The sequence below is a fragment of the Globicephala melas genome, chromosome 11 (assembly GCF_963455315.2).
Source record: "Globicephala melas chromosome 11, mGloMel1.2, whole genome shotgun sequence".
NCBI lineage: Eukaryota > Metazoa > Chordata > Mammalia > Artiodactyla > Delphinidae > Globicephala > Globicephala melas.
Window position 1 is genome coordinate 43,617,140 of NC_083324.2, and position 19,291 is coordinate 43,636,430.

At 43.9% G+C, this 19,291-nt stretch overlaps 1 protein-coding gene across 4 annotated transcripts in view; it reads left to right on the forward strand.

The window, feature by feature from the left end:
- The window catches only part of MYRIP (myosin VIIA and Rab interacting protein), a 221,827-nt gene that overhangs the window by 128,875 nt on the left and 73,661 nt on the right, over positions 1-19,291 (forward strand). For all 4 annotated transcript variants that reach the window (XM_060309021.2, XM_060309022.2, XM_030846205.3 and 1 more), the window contains exons 4-7: positions 9,147-9,283; positions 14,726-14,806; positions 18,122-18,219; positions 18,446-18,526. In XM_060309021.2, coding sequence (XP_060165004.1) covers positions 9,147-9,283; positions 14,726-14,806; positions 18,122-18,219; positions 18,446-18,526 — 397 coding nt within the window. The remainder of the gene's footprint in view (positions 1-9,146; positions 9,284-14,725; positions 14,807-18,121; positions 18,220-18,445; positions 18,527-19,291) is intronic.

A 19,291-nucleotide genomic window follows, 5' to 3' on the forward strand; every position in this document is an offset into this window, starting at 1 on the left:
CTACTGAGCCCGCAAGCCACAACTACTGAAGCCCGCACACCCAGAGCCCGTGCTCCACAACAGGAGAGGCTGCCACAGTGAGAGGCCTGCACACCTCGGCGAGGTGTGGCCCCCGCTCGCCGCAACTAGAGAGGTCCCGCACACAGCAACAAAGACCCAATTCAGCCAAAAATTAATTAATTAATTAATTAATTTTTTTAAAAAGTCTACAAATTACAAATGCTGGAGAGGGTGCGGAGAAAAGGAGCCCTCTTACACAGTTGGTGGGAATGTAAGTTGGTGCAGCCTCTGAGGAAAACAGTATGGAAGTTCCTCAGAAAACTAAAAATAGAATTACCATATGATCCAGCAATCCCACTCCTGGGCATATATCCAGACAAAACTATAATTCAAAAAGATACATGCACCCGTTGTGTTCATAGCAGCTCTATTCACAATAGCCAAGACATGGAAACAAGCTAAATGTCCGTCAATGGATGAATGGATAAAGAAGATGTGGTACATATATATACAATGGAATATTACTCAGCCATATAAAACAACAAAATAATGCCATTTGCAGCAACATGGATGCAACTAGGGCTTATCATACTTAAGTAAGTCAGAAAGAGAAAGACAAATACCATATGATATCACATATATGTGGAATCTAAAATATGACACAAATGAACCTATCTACAAAACAGGACATAGAGAACAGGCTGGTGGTTGCCAAGGGGAAGGGGGTTGGGGGAAGGATGGAGTGGGAGGCTGGGGTTAGCAGATGTAAGCTATTATATATAGAATGGATAAACAACAAGGTCCTACTGTACAGCACAAAGAAGTATATTCAATATCCTATGATAAACTATAATGGAAAAGAATATTTTAAAAAAGAATATATATAATATGTATAACTGAATCACTTTGCTGTACAGCAGAAATTAACACAACATTGTAAATCAACTATACTCCAATAAAAAATATTAAAACTGAAAAAAATATTTTCAAGTATTATTATCTACTCCCTTGTTCTCTCCTTCAGCCTGTTTCCTCATCCATCTCCCTTTAGCCACTGTGCAAATTGTAGAAGTTGTGCAAAGGGCCCAGGAGCAGCTGTGGGGGTGTCTCACACAGACACACTTCCTCACTTCTCTCCCAGGCTTTCCTTGCTGCTATTTGTCAACTCCAGCTTCCCACTCTTAGCAGGATACTTCACATTAATGGCAATTGTCACGTATCAACTGAACATGACACTTCCAGCCTCCTGGCCATGTCTGTCTACAAATTCCCAGGGACACACTCAGGGGTCCCAGTGTGAGGGCTGTTCTTTTCCATCTAGTCTCTCAGTCTCTTTTGACTTTTTGAGACTGATTGCTCTGACTCCGTGCTCAAGGGCCTTCATGCTGTCAGGGCTGAATGAGTCCTATTTTCCAAACACCTGCCTGTCATTCTGTTGTTTTCCCCACAGCTCTGAATCAGTAATATCTTCCTGTGTTCTTGGCTACAGAACACAGGAAGATATTACATTCTACAGCATGTCAAATCTATCCTCAAACTCAGTGATTCTCAAAGTGTGTCCTTGGACCAGCAGCATCACATCACCTGCACATCTGTCAGAAATGCCCATACTCGGGCCCCGCCCAGACCAAACAAATCAGAAGCTCTGAGGCTGGCCCAGCAAGCTGGGTTTTAAGTTTAAAAACTAAATACTAAAGATTAAGAACCACCTTAACCCTAAAGTCTAACCTTTTGGTTAAGATGAAATGTAAGAATTGAATGTGTTTCCTAACAAGTCTATTTTTACTCTTTATCTGTTGATTACACCCACATCCTGCCAAAAAAGAATGTAGAGGGCTTGGGATAAAATAATAACGTTGATGATAATAAGGAATAGCATATTCTGAAGATTTACACTGGGCAGGACACTGCGCTGAGTGCCTCGCATGTGTTACAGCATTTAATCTTTTAGAAAAATCTGATGAAATATTTATCTCCTTTTGCATCTGGGAGGGAAAAAAAAAAACACCTCTGATAGGTTAAATAAATTGCCTAGGATCAGATTTGGGGGAGAAAGAATGTTTGTTTGATGGGTTTTTTTGTTTTTTTAGTAAAGTTGAGTTTATTTTAGGGACACTGTATCCAAGGAGTTACTTAGAAATCATAATTCTAAGAGTTGAGTCTCACTCAGCAGACTAGGACTGAGTGATTCTGGTGGCAAGGCTGTCCCCGGGCCTTTCCTCAGTGCGAGCACTCACTTGGGAGAGCTGCCATCAGCAGGGCGAGAGACTCAGCTAGAAAGTTCTGGGCTCCGCAGGCCTCTGCTGGCAGGAGAAACAGTGCACACTGTCAGTCAGGGAAGCCTGCCCTTGGACAACTGCTCTCTCAGAAGACATGTAACAAGCAGCTGAGGCCCACACTGATGTCAGTTATTGGTCCTAATGGATAAACCAAGTTCTTCCTACTGATCCTATATTGTGGTCTGTATAGGGGGAGGGGGGCTCTTTGATTTTTACTTCTTTAGAGAAAAAGGTTTCCTTATAATAGGACTTAAACTTAATGAATATTTAGTTTCTTCTGAGATTAAATAACTACCATTCTCTTCGTGCTTACTGTGTTCAAGTTCTATGGTAGATGCATAAGCATATTAGGTCAATGATGCTTTGTAAGACTCTGCCAGATCAATATTAGTATCTCTATTTTGCAAATAAGGAAAACGGCACCCAGAGAGGTTACCACCCACATAGGTGGTAAGTGCTAAAATTCAGTCTGATACCCAGCCCATCATCTGCCCATGCCAGCAGTTCCTAAAGCATGTTCTGGAGGCATGGAGACGCCTCATAGGCTGCAAACCAATTCCCAAACACAGTTCCTTTCTTCTCTTCTTGTAGGCAAATGGGGCACAATTCTGCAGACTTAGGTTTCTGCTTAAAACTAGGGCTACTTCTTAGTAATCTATTAAGTAAGTTATTAAGTGTTGCCAGAAACTGGTTTTTATAAGCCAACGTTAGAACAGTCATTTGCTATGTGCTGCCAGATGCCACATCCTGGCCTTTCCTTTCTCTACTCTGTTCCTGGGGGTGCTGAGCCCCAAAAGCTGCATTGCCCAGGCTCCCTTCTGAGCTTGGTCAATGGGAGGCCCTGGAGGGAACTGGGAGGGCAGGAGGAAAAGAGAAAACAGGGTATCAGTCTCTCTGCCTCAAGAAGTGTCTCTGCAGCAGCTGCATCTCTTCTGTGGCCCCAGCTTCTGGCTCCAGGATGCTTGTACTGGTAATGCCACCTCCTCCCTTGTCCCTCTGGCCCTGGGGTGGTGGCAGCTCCCCCATTGCTAGCCTCTGGGATGCCTCAATCATCCTCTCTTTGGAGTCTTAGTGGTTTCATCATCTATATAACCAATTGCCTATATTAAAGTCCCTCTGTTTGAAGGACCTGGAGCTTTTTCTCTTTTATTACCATTCAGTGTGTTGTTGGTGCTGAAGCTTCTCATTCTGTATTCTGTGAAGCAGAGCTCACAGATCATGGATGTGCTTATAGTTTTCAGGAGGGATGCTTCATTATCCGTACATCATCAAGGTCATCTTGAGTTGGTCATGGATTTTAATTGTTGTGCTTCTTAATTTTTACCAACAAAGTAAGGTTAGTTCATCATTATCAATTTAGTTTGTTGTAGATTGTTTGGGGAACCTTGCTGTATATAATGATTTGAACTTGGCTCAACAGTATTTTTGGCATTTTATTTTTTTGGAATGAAGGCATCTGATTTTGGGAGTACCATTTTAATTATTCTATTCCTCTTCCAAACTTTTTATTACCCAGTTCAGTTCTTTTTCCTTGAAAAGCAGGAAGGAGGGAGGCAAGTCAGCTGTTCTCTCTCTTATCCTACCTAAGTGGATTGTAGTCAAAATTAAAAACAAAATAAAAAACACATGTGGGCTCAGAAAACACCCAGCTAATTTTGCTAGGCCAGTGCTTATCAAGCTTTGATATACATAGTAACCACTTGGGAACCTTGCTAAAGTGCAGTTTGATTCAGCAGGTCTCAGGGTGAGAATAGAGGTCTGGGATTGCCATTTCCATCAAGGCTCCAGAAGTGTCCCAGTGCTGCTCCGAGGACCATACAGGAAGTAGTGGGATCCACAGACTCTCCTAGACTCTCCCCCATAGTGAGCTCAGTTTGCACAGCGCCTGCCGTGCCAGGGCTGAGGGCCAAGGCGGCCTTGCTTCATCACCAGCAGCCAGGATATGAGCAGTTCTTATGTAGGCAGTTCCTTCGTTCTCACAATCGTGTTGTTTTGTCTAATGAGCCAAAAATCAGTCTGGCATTCCTGGGCAAAGCTTTCATGGGGTTATAATTTCAGTGCTGCTCTTGTGATGAGTTACGTGATTCCAGTCTGTCTTCTGATGAGAATGTACCATATTTACAAGTTTATTCATGTCATAAAAATAATTAGCAAACTTCTCATACAAATAAGTGCCTTGAAGTGATTAGTATTCACAATGTGATAAGTAGGTTGTTTTAGGGAAATGATACAACGATTTTACATTGTCTGCTGATTCCTTGATCCATGGTGCTTTCTGTTTGCTTAAACTTTGAAATAAAAGCCATCATTTGCAATAAGAACACTAACTAGGGGTTCTGGAAGGAAAATAGCCCGATCGGACATCAAGGCACTGACCCAAGGATGAGGTCTACAGTCTGTTCCCTGACTTACTCGTAGTTCAGTCAGTGACACCAGCAAATTACTTGTTTCGATTTTCCTTGTAAAATAGAGATAATGATGATTTATACCTCCGTTACACCAGTTATTGGCTTCAATACTACCTGTGGACCAAAGACTACCAAACCCATATTTCTAGTCCAGATTTCTATCCAAGTCCCAGACTAGTATATCCAGTGCCCACCAGGTATTGTCACCTGGGGATGTGATGGGCACCCCAAATTTAAGTGTCCTAACTCAACTTCCACCTTCCCCCCAAACCCGATCTTCCTCCTATATTCCCTATCCTTGTCAGTTGTGTGACTCATTTTACAGATGAACCAACAGTAGTTCCAAGGACTAAAAGTAATCAATTCTAACTATGTTGTGATTGGTGAATTTTGAAGGGTTGCTGTTGATTTTTTTAAAGCCCTAGTGTTGAAAGAAATGATCATGCTTAAGACTGTGAAACTGAACTGCACAGAACTAAGAACCTTTGTGTGAGCATTTTTAGGGATAACTTGGGATCATTTACAAAAATAAGTGAGGGAAATCAAGAAGGGTCCCTCTGGACAGTTCCAAGTTGGAAAGCTTTTCGCCACAAGTCTCATCACCAGGACTTCGGCTCCCTGTCCTTCCTAAGGCACCCCTCCTATGTGTTGTCTGAGGCTGAGAAGCGGCAGTTTGGGCATCATTAAAGAAGATGCCTGATATATCTGGAAAAGACGAAAACTCTAATTCAAAAAGATACAGGTACCCCAGTGTTCATAGCAGCACAATAGCCAAGACATGGAAGCAACCTAAATGTTCATCAACAGAGGAATGGATAAAGAAAAAGATGTGGTCCATATATACAATGGAATATTTGCCATAAAAAAGAACAGAATAATGCCATTTGCAGCAATACGGATGGACCTAGAAATGATCATACTAAGTGAAGTAAGTCAAAGACAAATATCATATATCACTTATAGGTGGAATCTAAAATATGATACAAATGAACTTATTTACAAAAGAGAAACAGACTCACAGACGTAGAAAACAAACTTATGGTTACCAAAAGGGAAAGGAGTGGGAGGGATATATTAGGAATTTGGGATTAACAGAAACACACTACTATATATAAAACAGATAAAAAAACAAGGACATACTGTGTCGCACAGGGAACTATTTTCAATATCTTGTAATAAACCATAATGGAAAAGAATCTGAAAAAGAATATATGTGTGTGTGTGTGTGTGTATATATATATATCTGAATCTCTTTGCTGTACACCTGAAACTAACACCATGTTGTAAATCAACTATACTTCAATTTTTTTAAAAGTCTAGAAAAAAAATGCCTGAGCCATAAATCAGGGTGGGCTCTGTTTTTCACACATCTGTGGGAATGATCCAGAACCCAATGCCTGTGGGACACAGACTGTCCAGCCATTCTGGAGATGCCTTTGGCTTGACTTTCGGTTCCATCTCATGACGCATCTGGCACTCGTTGAGATTAGTCCGACAGCACTGTTGGGTACGAGCTTCATCTGTTTTGTCACTCCCCATATCCCTAGCACCGTGCCTGCCATGTAGGGCACTCAATAAATAATGAGGAATAAAAGAATGAATGAATGAACAGATGAAGGAATTCATGCACAGACGCATATTCCACTCTGCCTTCTGTTCCAGCAAGATGCTGACACAGGGCTCCTTCCTTCTCATCTACCCTTGCCTGCAGTTGCGTCCGTTCAGGGGGAAGCTGGAGATGTGAGGGTGGGCCAGGGACCCTGCAGCGCTTAGCCAGTCCATCCTGGGTGCTGGCATCCTCACGGCCCTCTCCCCACACCTCTGCCCCAAGAACTGCATGTTTCCTGTGAGTTTCCTCTGAGCCATGAATTTTAAAATAAGTGAAATAAAAGCAGTAATATCAAATGAAGGTAATCATGACTGAGTCTTCCCTGGGGCTTCCAGAAAAGCTCTCCACATTAATTCTAAGTCAAAACATAATCCAAAATATATCACTTCTTACGGGAAAGCTTTCTAGTCTCCAAATCAGGCTGTAGTTGTGCAGGTCATTCTCCAAGGATTCAGTGCTGTCCTCCCACCTTCCAGCAGCCTAGTCAGTGCCCTGATTCCTCTCTCTGACTTGAGCAAGTCAAGGCATTCTATTTTTGAGGTCATCAATGTGTTTCTAAATGTCATAGAGTTTTGATATAACCAGGGACTTAATGGAGAGCTCATCCTGTGATGTACTTGAAGCATTAGGATTCTTGATTGCAAATAATAGAAACCCAACCCAAGAAGCCTTAAACAAAAGAGAGAATTTTATTGGCTCATGTAATGGAAGAGTCCAAGGGTTGACCTCAGGCTTGGGTAGATCCAGGTATTCAAAGTACATCAACAGGATCCTTTTCCTTCCCGCTGTCAGATCTGCTTTTGTTCAGACGACCACAAATAACCCCCCAAGTAATGGCAAAGGTGGCCCCAGCAGCCCAGGCTTTCATTCTGCCACCAAGCCAGCCCAGCAGAAAGGGAGCATCTCTTTCCAACAACAGTAAAAGTCCCACCTCAGACCTTGATTGGCAGGTCTGAGTCATGTGACTACCCCCAAGGCTGCCAGGAGGAGGGGCCAGCCTTTCCAGAAAAACATAGACTCAGTTGGGAAGGAGGGGGAGTGTCCCAAAAGGCAAAGAAGAATGAAGGGCACAATAACCACTATCGTCCACCCCCTACCCTTGTGGACCTGTCCACCTGCAACGCAGAGCCCTGCAGCAGCAACTTCGCGGAGGTCAGCTGCTCAGAGAGCAGGGTGGTGTGCAGGAGAGGCAGCCTGCAGAATATTTCTATTCTAGAGTCACAGTCCTTTTGTGCTTTTAAAGCTCTCAAATAAATCATAAGCCTGGAGGTTATGATTTCCAAGGACAGTCTTCTTCTATGTGTCTGCTTCTTTTTCATTTTATTCACTAGTTTGTTGTATTTTTTAGATTCCACTTATAAGTAATATCATACAGTATTTGTCTTTCTCTCTCTGACTTATTTCACTTAGCATAATGAATATAGTTCATCCGTATTGCTGCAAATGGCAAGATTTCATTCTTTTTTATGGCTGAGTACTCATCAATCAACTTTATTTATTTTTGTTTTTTCTTTTTTTCTTTTTTTTTTTTGGCTGTGTTGGCTCTTTGTTGCAGCGTGCAGGCTTCTCTCTAATTGTGGTGTGTGGGCTCCAGGACCCATGGGCTCTGTAGTTTGCAGCGCACAGGCTCTCTCGTTGAGGTGCGTGAGCTCAGTAGTTGTGGCAGACGCGGATTTAGTTGCCCCGGGGCATGTGGGATCTTAGTTCCCCAACCAGAAATGGAACCCATGTCCCCTGCACTGGAAAGCGGATTCTTTACCACTGGACCACCGGCGAAGTCCCCATCAATCAACTTTAAAGTGGACCTCTCAGTCTGTGAGTCCCAGCCCTTCTGCCTGCTTTGTAGAACAACGTTCTGTTACCTTTAAGTTGTCACTTATTTAGAATTTTCCAGATATCTAGAAAATCTCTGATTCCCATCTCAGCTCTATAGATTTCTTTCCCTTTGGATATCTTCTCACATTTCACTGGCATCTGAGGAGGAAGAGCAGCTGAACGTGTGCTTGTTCATCCATTGACTTAGAAGAATTTATATTCATTTTGCTTCTCTGAACTTTTAAAATGAGTATGCATCATTACATTCATAATAGAAAAATAACAACCAAAGCTATTCTTAAAATGGGAGGGGTTTAGAAACATGTTCTGGTCAGGCAGAAAAAAGAAGCATTGTGTCAGTGATTTGTACCGAGCATTATAGCACTGACCAGGAAACCACCTTCCCACAGTGCTTCAGGCTGAATAAGAAAGAGGCTGCAGAGTTCTGCCATAGAGCCCAGGGTCTCACCTGTGCTTTTTATCCTCCCAAGCTGAATTAGAAATGGTGTTAATGCAGTAAGAGTGTCAAATATAAAGCCTGCTATTAAACAGATGCGTCAGCTAGTGGCTTCAAGTGGCGAGCATTTATCAGCTTGCTCTTTGGATGGACGCAGGTGCATGGTTCTTCTGCTGGTCTTACCTAGGGTCACTCATGCGTCTTCAGTCAACCGGCAGTCGATGGCCTCACTCACCTGTCTAGGGATTGGCTGGCTATTGGCTGGGGCAAGAGGGGGGATTGGGCAAAGTGTCTCTTGTCATCCCAAAGTCTATCTTGGGCTTGTTCACTTGGCGATGGGTTGCAGGGCTTCCACGAATAGCAAGAGAGGAAGCTGCCAGGCTCTGGACTCACACAGCATCACTTCCACCAGTCTCTGTGATCAGAGCAAGTCATAAGGCCAGCCCAGATCTAAGGAGTAGAGACCACCTCTTGATGGAAGGAGCTGCGAAGTATTGTGGCAACTTTTGCAATCCACCATTTCATAATTCTGTCCTTTAATGCTAATTTTCTGTTTTCTAATTCTGTGTTGTCCTCAGGGTTCTGAGGACCCAGTCTCTGGAATGGTTCTACAATAATGTGAAGAGCCGCTTCAAACGCTTTGGCAGCGCCAAGGTCTTGAAGAACCTGTACAGGAAACACCGGCTGGAGAGCGGAGGGTGCTTTGACATCCTAGGTACGCTGACTGCCTGCCATCTGGGAGTCTTTGGGGGGTTGGTGGGTAAGAAGAAGGCCTGGCTTGGAGGCCCTGTACACTGCGGCACACTCACCTGGGACAGAGAAAGTGGCTTAAATAATCTGGTTCTAGTAAGGAGCAGAAATAGAAGGACATGTACCAAAGATTCTAAGTTTTAAGTCCTTTGATTCCCGCATCTCCACTGGGCTGGATATGTTAGCAGCTGGGAGGACCAAAGTGTTTCTGCATATTGTGGACATTTTAATTCCAAATCCCTAGAAATGAAAGATTCTTGACCATCTTTCCCTAATGATTAAAACACTGGAAATTCATCTTTGTTTGGTTGTGTAGACTAGGTCTGCACTCAGAGGATATGCCCCCCACTCCTCTTCCTTCCTACTCCAAAATTCTATACATACCAGGCCCAGAGTTTAATGTAATGGGAGAGTTAGAAAAGTCTCAGCTTCCTCCCAGGAAGTTTAAAGGATGAATTCTACCTATGCTGTTAAGACAACCAATGTAATTAGAATGAGAAATTATATTCTTTATTCCTATTGGACCAGCCAGTGGAGAGAAATGGTTGTCAGAATATGAACAGCATGTCCTCCCAGAAAAGGCTATTTTTTTCTGTGTAGAGGAAGATTTTTTCATCACTTTGCTGACACAGGTAAATGCTTTTTATCCTTGAGAAAGAGGGAAGAAAGAAAATCTCATATGGAGCTTTTTCACCATCATTATTTTACATTGTTGTATTCTCAATAAAGTCTTTGGTTGTGTCTAATCAAAAATATGCCAGCCACTGAGACAAGGGGGAAATAGGATGGAAGCATTAAACACGGAGACTCATTAGGGTCTTTTGTGTTAGTCGTTAGAATCTCTGTCTTTCGAACCACTCAGGGAGCCTGTAGCTAAGAGAGCAGGGCTGAAGGTCTCCACATATTATTTTTAACTGCTCTTTGCTGATTTTTCTAAAAATGTTTCTCTAGGAACAAAGACAAAAAAGAAATAAAGCTTAAAAGTAATCATGTTAACAGTAGGTTTTCAACCCAAGGAGATACCTCAAGAAGGTTCCAGAATAGAACTGTCTCATCATTTGCATCCCATACTTTCTTTCTTGTTCATCCTTGTGTCTGCTTCAGGTACCACTTTACAGGTCACCACATTCACATCTCACAGATGTTCTCTACTGCTTCATGCAAAGTGAAGGGGAGAAGCAAATTCATTTGGAGAATCCTATAAACAGCACAACTCTGGTCTCTTTCTGTTTCTCCCTCGGGTCCCACAGGTGGAGCAAGGGAACATGAATTACAAGTGGGCTGGCAAAAGGCTTTGAAATGTTCAAGTGTCATTTTCAAAGGTGTATCATTTGCTGGGAATAACGCTGACACTATTGAAGCAGATTTAGGTCCCAGGCCCTCTGTGATTCACCACATCTCTCATCTGGGCCTCAATCACAGCACTTATCACATTGCATCCAGGTGATGGTTTACAAAGCTCCTCTCCTGCTGGACCAGGCAGAAGCAATAGCTTCTTCATTTCTGTGTTCCCAAAGTGTGGCCCAGTGGCTGGCAACTCTTAGGTCCTCAATATTACACAATTCAGTCTTAAAAGCACTTTGTGGGTACCAAGACACTTCATAGAAGTACTAGAATCAGTTGCTTTAGCATGATTTGTATCTCATTTTAAACTAAGATTTCCTTTTGAGCAACAAGAAGACAAGCAGGCAGGAGACAATTTATGAGATGGTACTCAAATCTGTAAAGTCGTGATCATAAAACAGTGAGAGCGATTCTACATACCACCTAGAAAATTGAGTTACACCTCAAGCATGGAGAAATCTCCCGTGTGTAAGTAGTGTCCTGATTATGTCAGATGACCGTGGGGACATCAGCGTTAGCTTCTACCTACAACCCAGCACCTTGGTATGGTTGTCATCTGCCATCCTCAAGCCCGACTACACGTTAGAGTCACCTCACGAGCTTTGAAAAAGTGCCAGAATCGTCTTCCACCCCGTCAATTACTTCAGAATTTCTGGAGGTGGCCCCGGAACAGATATTTTCTAAAGTTCTCTGGGTTATTTTAAGACACAGCCAAGACTGAGAACCTCAGCTAGAACTTCACTATAATTCGTATGGCAGAGTTCTGAATAAGATGGTTCCATCTTCAACTCCATCTGAGGGTACTTAGTTTCAGAATTTTGATTGTCAGAACATAATCTACAGGGTGCAAGACCTGTGCTCTGCTCCAGGACTCTCAGTATAAAACTCCTTTTATCTACGAAACATCTCCATTTCATGGACCAGTGTAGTTTGCCATAAAAAAACACTCAGTCCATTGAAAATTCATTGAGTTCACAGAATCTTATGGGTTACCCATCACATGTACCCATTGCACAGCCATCAGTCCCAAGCTCACTTCCTCCTCCTGCAGCCCATATCAGGTGACCAGATTAGGCAGAACTGGAGACCCATTCGTTTTGTCAGATAAATCTAAGACTTACTCATTCCTTCAGTAAACATTTATTGAATGCCTGGTTTAAGACCTGGGAGTGACAAGATGGGTAAGACCCTGCCACCTCAGAGCCAACGTTGCAGTGAAGTCAGAGAAATAAGTAAATAGATTTATAAAAAAATGTATAATGTCCAACGCTCATGTGGTTTATCTGATAGATTCAGTGTGACATTTTTAACAGTTATTCTAAAAAGAAGCACTACATGAAAAGCTGAAAGTAGCCCTTATTAATATACTTAATCCCTAGACAATTTGGTAAATAATACATACATTTATTTAGTATTGGATAAATAAAATGGGGAAAATAAATCTTGCTTTTATTTATTAACGTGATATATCTATTTTTGACACGATTCTTGGAAAGGTCTATGACATCTTTCATGTGGGATTTGACTAACAACATGGTCTTTTAAAAGCACTGAGTCGCCTGAAATTGGAGGTTCCTGCAGCTCATGGAAGCTCTGACTTGATGTCTGGCTGCTGTGTCAGTGCTTTCCGAAACAGTTCAGTTGCTTTCTGCCCTTGGAAAAATCCCATCATCCTAAATGACACAGAAGCTCCCACCTATGAATTTAAAGGGACACAGGGAGAGTTGTTGTACTAGAAGATTTATAATCATGGAAATCCAGAGCCTGTCCTGGTCAGCGCAGTTCTCCCAAAGATGTTTTCAGATCTTCTCCACCCCCATCAAGCTCCCCACCACCATCCCCGTTGTCTCAGGAGACAGCCTCACCGCCTCCTTCGCAGGGCAGACCGTGTACACCTCCGCACCTGATCCATCACCTTCCATGAAGGTCTCAAGTTCACGCAGCCCTTCTGTCTTGCCTTTCAGCCTCTCTCTTAAGCGGTTCCTTCCTATTGACTTGTAAACATGCCCAGTCTCTCCCATTTCCTAAGCCCTTCCTGGACTATAGATTTTCCGCCACTTCTGCCCTGCCATGCTCTTTCCCATCACAGGGACACTCCAGAGGGTGGGCCACACTCTCAGCTTCCTCTCTAGACACCCACCCTCTCCCTCTTCCAAGCTGTCCTCCACACAGCAGCCGGCGTGCACCTTTACGTGTGTTTAGAAACACACACCTAACCAGATCACCCCTGTGGAGACTTTACTGTCTTCAAGTGGCTTCATGGTGGGACAAAGATCAGAACCCTGATGTGGCCACTGTGACCTGTGCGGTCTGCTGCCAGCCCACCTCACCCCAGGTTCCCTCTCCTCTTGCAGCCCAGCCACCCTGCCTCTGTTTTAGCTCTTCAGATGCACCCTGCTGTCCCCACTGCCTGTGCCTGTGCAAGTTGTTTGCTCTGCCCTGGACTCCCTCCCACCCCCACACCCTTTTGGCTGGTTACTTACAGTCTAGGTCAGTCTTCCCTGCTGAACACTTGCCCTATTCTATGAACCACCCAGTCACAGCACTCAACATATCTATAGTTTTATATTTATTTCTATAAATTTTTGGTTAATGAATTCTCACTCACTAGACTATCAAGGTTGTCAGGGCAGCGAGGATTTCTGGCCTTGCTCACCAGTACACCCTAACGCTCAGCCCAGGGCCAGGCATCTACTAGATGCCCATGAAATATTTGCTGGATGAATGAATGGCTGCCAGATGCAGCCAGGCCAAAGTGAAATATCTGCACTTAGATGTATAGCCTGGGAACTGAGGTGATGACTTACCCTAAAGCCTTATTTTATAAGTGAGGAAATGGAGACCCAAGAAGGTAAAGTCACTTCATTATGGTCACAGAGCTGGAATAAGTGACTATGGGTCTTCTGAAAGGCTGGTCAAAAAACACAAGCACAGAGAATAGTATATGGTCAGACTGAGTCCCCGTGGCAGGCCACACACTAATGACCTATTTCATAAAGGTAGCAGCCTGCTGACCCCGCTGTAGATGCCTACAGCAGTTACCCTAAGAGTTCCCCCACTGGAGCCCCACGCAGCCCATCCAAGGAAGCACGGGCTGTATTATGTGTATCAAAGGTCTACTGCTTAGTTTGACTTGACATCAAGAGCATTTCCCCATTTTGAGCTAAGAGTTGTAGACCCACATTTATTTTCTTGGTTCTATCAGTGTTTTCCACCAGCATCCAATTCAAGAATTTTTTTGAGCCCCCTGCTGTCTCAGTGCTATCTTGGGTACTGGTGATACAATACAGTAATTTAAAAGGGAAAGAGACATCATCCACACCTCCACACCTTCAAAGATCTCTTTTGATGAATTAATACGTGAACACAAATGGTAAATCCCCAACTTAAAAAAGGTTTAGCCAACTGCTCTTCCCAGCCTGGAACCAAGATAGGGTGTGTGTTCAACTGAGAGAAGACCAGAGAAGAGGCAGTGGGCCTTAAAAGATCAAATGCCATGGCTTACCTTGTCTTGCTCTGGGCTTGTTTCCACTAACTGCTAATGACACTTTACTCACTGGCTAAAGGCCACTGTTTAGATTGATGCCATGGACAGCAGCTAAAGACCAGGCATGCAGTGTCTCATCACCCATCATGAGCAGAGTTCTACCATTATCACAGTTTTTCTAGTACGGAAGCCAAGTGTCCGAGAGGTTAAGTAACTTGATCAAGGTCACACAACTAGTCATTTGCAGGTCCAGGAAATGAGCTCATATCTCTGACTTCAATCTATTATTCCATGTTTGATTCTATATTGCCTCCAAGGAAGGCTCTGGAAGAAAGTTGGGGGTGGAAGCATTGCTACACAAGGAATTAGTATGAGAAAGAAAAATGTGACTGGTCAAAATCTGTGGCATTACTGTAGAACCCAGTGATTCCCTAAACCCATTTGCAAGGCTTACAATCAAAGTGGGTAATGGTGGTCCGCCAACTCAGTGACACAGCGCACTGGGCTCACTGAAGACCTTGGATAATCTTATATCTCTCTGCCTCCTCCTCCTCTCTCTCTCTCCCTCTCTCTCAGGAGGAAGCTTTTTTGACGCAAACCTGGAGAATGAAGGAAGTATTTCAGGCAGTGACTCAACATTTTATAGGCAGTCAGAAGGTAAGTTTGCTTAAGGGTTTACACCTAATGGGAGGTTAGAGCATTATAAACACCTTCAGACCGTCAGGGTCCCCCATGGCATTGGAACCACTGATGCAACTCTGTTATTGTGTGTGAAAGTCTCCCTGGGTCTTCTTTTATTGCCATTTTTGTGAATCCATCATCAAAATAGGTGAATATATCTAAGGAGTAGCCTAGAGAAGTACATTCCGTACCAACCACTAGATACTTACAATCAACTAGTGTGTGTTTTTCTGGAGTTGGAATATGACAATCAACATACTCACTTGTGCAATTAATATTAAAATATTCTTATAAATAATGTACCATTTACTGATCAACTTTTACTTTTTTATGCCAGTACAGTCATCCCCTTAGAGCAAAGGTTAAAAGCAAAACAGACTTCTTCCAATTCCAAATAAAACCTCCTCCAACACTCCGGCTCCTTCTCCAAAGTACTGGGTGTTGGGAACAGGTGTCTCCTAGTCCCCCTGGTCCTGTGGCCCCCCACAGTGCTTCTGAACTCTCTCTGTTTTCTCCTCGGGCACCTTCTCATGAAGGTCTCATCCTCTATCATCCTTGCTGCCTTCTCCCTGGGAGAAGTCATGGCTTTGGTGCACCTCTGTCTGAATGCCTAGCCCTTACTTCAGCCCAGAGTTCTAGACTCAGTGTTCTGATGCTTGGTCACCAAGACCTGCAGCCCCTCCAGGGATCTTAACTTCAGCATATCCCAGTCAAGCTCCTCAGCCACTTAAGTCCACCAGCAAGACTTATCTTTTCCTCAATCCCCCTCCCCGCTTCCACCCAGTCACCCAAGTTCCTATGGGTTCTATTTGCAATCCCATCCTTTTCTTTCTGTTCCAAGGTCTATGGCCTGAGCACCTCCCTACCCTCAACTCTCCTGTATTAATATTAATTTCAGTAACCATCTATATCAGCCAGGGTTCTCCAGAGTAACAGAACCAATAGGGTATGTACAGATAATACACACACACACAAAAAGAGGTTCGTTTCAAGGACTCGGCTCACACAACTGCAGGGCCTGGCAAGCCCACAGAATAGGTCAGCTGACTAGAAACTCTAGTAGGAGTTGATGCTTAAGTCTTGAGGCAGAATTTCTTCTCTAGGAAACCTCTGTTTTTGCTCTTAAGGCCTTTCAACTGATTGGATGTGACCTACTCACAGTTTCAAGGGTAATCTCCTTCACTTAAAGTCAACTATTGTAACCATAACGTGGACCACACCTACAAAACACCTTCATAGCAACACCTGGGTTAGTGTTTGATTAAACAGCTGGGTGCTATAGCTTCACCAAGTTGACACATAAAACTAACAGTCCCCCCCACCTGACTGGTCCTCTGAACTTCGGTCACTCTGCCTCTGCTTTCTTATCCTCCCTCCACACCCCACCAGTTTTTATCTCTGAAACACCCTCTCAAGCCTTCACTTTCAGCCCAAACATCTTAGCGCTCCACTCCACCTCATGCCAAAACCACAGACGTGGCCTCCACCCTTTTTGATGGCTCTAGGCTCTTCCTCTCCAGGGCTCTGTGGAAGCTGGTGACTATCCCCATCATAGGATCTCCAGCATGCCTCTTAGCAGTTAGCTATGCACCTGATCACCCAATAGCTCGGAAAGCACATGAGAGCATGGGCTCAGCTCGTGTCTGTCGAGGCATCACTGGGACCCTCAGAGACCCTAGTGCTGGGGAGGTCTTGGTGCACTTTGAATCAACAAGAATTTGTGGGGCACCACTTCTATGAAGAATACACTGATTGGTATCTTGAAGAAGAGAGATGGGAGATACAGTGTCTGTCTCCAGGGAGCACTGAATGTAGTGACAACTTAAATTTTATAGACTCTTCTTATAGAAACACTGGGGAAATTATGTGTTCACTCAGCCACCTGAGGGGTGCCAAGCCCTGAGCTGGGTTGCCCCCGTGTGTCTCTGTCAGGACTGTCACAGCCAGCCTGTGATGTCCTTGTCAGCTGCCTGGCTAGATGGTTTTGACTTTAATTGGGTTGGTTTGGGAGATTTTGTTATGTTTGCCAAATGCCACTTTCTGTCCACATGTGTGTCTTTAGGAGCCTAAGAAGCTTGAATTAAGTATTTTAATTAACGGATTGATTAATTAATGAATTGATATATTTACACCTTGTCTCATTCTACAAAGAATCTGAGGCAGCTTTCAGGAGATATGCATGTGTTAAATAATGCATGACTAGGAGATTATAAATGGAAACAGGAGGTTGAAATCGAGGAAAAGGAGACATAGGCAAGCAGCCCCTGCAGACCTCTGTTCTTGTGCCTGATGTGAATCGGGCTTCTGGGATGAACTGAGAGGAATGATAGAGATTCTCACTTTCAAGTAAGAAGCAAAAAATCTAGTACCTCCAGGAAGCAAAAGTCTTCCAAGTATTTGACTTCAAAAAGAATTTTGTCACCTGCAGAAGTCCTTTGACTTGGGAAAACTTCCGTTTGTCACCATATGCAAAAAATATGTTCACTAAATATATGATAGCATTATTTTTAAAAATCATGTTGGCTTGTGTTTATCTCACTTTTGTGGTTAAAATCACAGGATTTGGAGACAGAGAGCCCTGAATTCAAATCTCAGCTCTCTGTCTCACTGTGCAACGTTGGGTGAGTTATTTGACCTCTCTGTGCTTCAGTTCTCTCATCTATAAAATGGTGCCTACTCAATGAGTTGTTGGAAGGATCCACTGTGATCATGTATGAGACACTCAGTCTGCAGCCCAGCACGTGGTTGAGCTCAGCAAGATCGGCCAATGTTATCGATAGTATGGGTTTAGAGTCTAAAAAATTCTTCCATGGATTTTGTGTTTGCATTAAACCATGAGCACAGCCCTCAGAAGATTTCACAATTTTCCTCCCTATCATTATAATGATACATTACGTGCACAAAATAAAACATAATCTTTACCTGAGAAAGTGGATGAAGAACCGTTATTTCCTTATATTAAGTCCTTTTGTCCAGTCGTCTTTTTTTTTTTTTTTTTTTTTTTTTTTTTTTTGCGGTATGCGGGCCTCTCACTGCTGTGGCCTCTCCCGTTGCGGAGCACAGGCTCCAGACGTGCAGGCTCAGCGGCCATGGCTCACGGGCATAGCCGCTCCGCAGCATGTGGGATCTTCCCGGATCGGGGCACGAACCCGTGTCCCCTGCATCAGCAGGCAGACTCTCAACCACTGCGCCACCAGGGAAGCCTTGTCCAGTCGTCTTTAAGCCACTTTGTATGTTTTGGAGCTTGTCCTTGCCTTTCAGAAAGCGGTCTATGTTCTGTTTCCTGTCTAGGACATAGCATGATGGACACATTGGCTGTCGCCCTACGGGTGGCTGAAGAGGCCATCGAAGAAGCGATCTCCAAAGCAGAAGCCTATGGGGATAGCCTGGTATGCCCACCCCGGCCCCCGTCACAACGTCTGTCTGGGAGGAGGTGTGGGTGGAGTCCTGGCTGCCAAGAGAAAGTGCAGGTTGTGGGGAAACCATCATCATGATAGCCACCCTTGACTAGAGCCTATCCTCCCCCTGCATTTGTGGTCAGGACTCCTCAGAAAGCGATTGCCAAGTCTCCCAAACACACCCACAGCTCACGACATTCTCTTCCTCTCTCTGCAGGACAAGCAGAATGAGGCCAGTTACCTGCGGGACCACAGGGAGGAGCTGACTGAGGAACTGGCCACAACCATCCTGCAGAAGGTAGGTGGGCCCTAGCATCCAGATGACTGCAATTTACCACCCTGGCCTGGACCAGGGCCTTTGGTGAGCAGAAGAGCCACCATAGGCGCCTTTGTTGTCTTGGGCACCATTTCTTCTCTTCTTCTCACTTTCTCCATTGTACTCTGGGGCTAATGCAGAGGGGTTGAATTGCCCTGCAAAAACTAAGCGGTGTGAACGTGGTTGCCTTTAGGGATTGAGCTGGTGGGTGAGGAGCCAGGAACCCAGCCCAGAGACCTTCGTACAAATGGACTCATTAAATCCAAGTGGCCATGCCCAGCCTAGCAAGCGGTGCAAACAAGCTGAAGCCTTCCCTCGTGATGCTTGGTATCTGCCCCCTCCTTAGGGCTTTCAGACACTTCCTAAAGTCAGGATGTACGGCCAGAGACTCTGGGTTTGCGATCCACTTCCACTATTTATGAGCTGTGTGTCCTTAACTGATAACCTCTGAGCCTCATTCATCATCTGTAAAATGGGGACAGTTATAGTACGTAGCTCTTAGAATTATTTTGAGAATTAAATGAGGTAAAGCATTTATGGTGCCAAGCACAGAGACTGGCACACAGTAGGCACTTAATAAATAGAAGTTGTCAGCATTGTAAAAGGACTACTTGTAAACTGTAAAGTGATGTAGAATGTTCAAGGCTTTAGTTGTGCTGTTTTATCATAAGACCTGAAATCAGATAGTATTCTGTTGAAACGAAACACTTTTTTTTTAAGATTTTTTTTTGATGTGGACCATTTTTT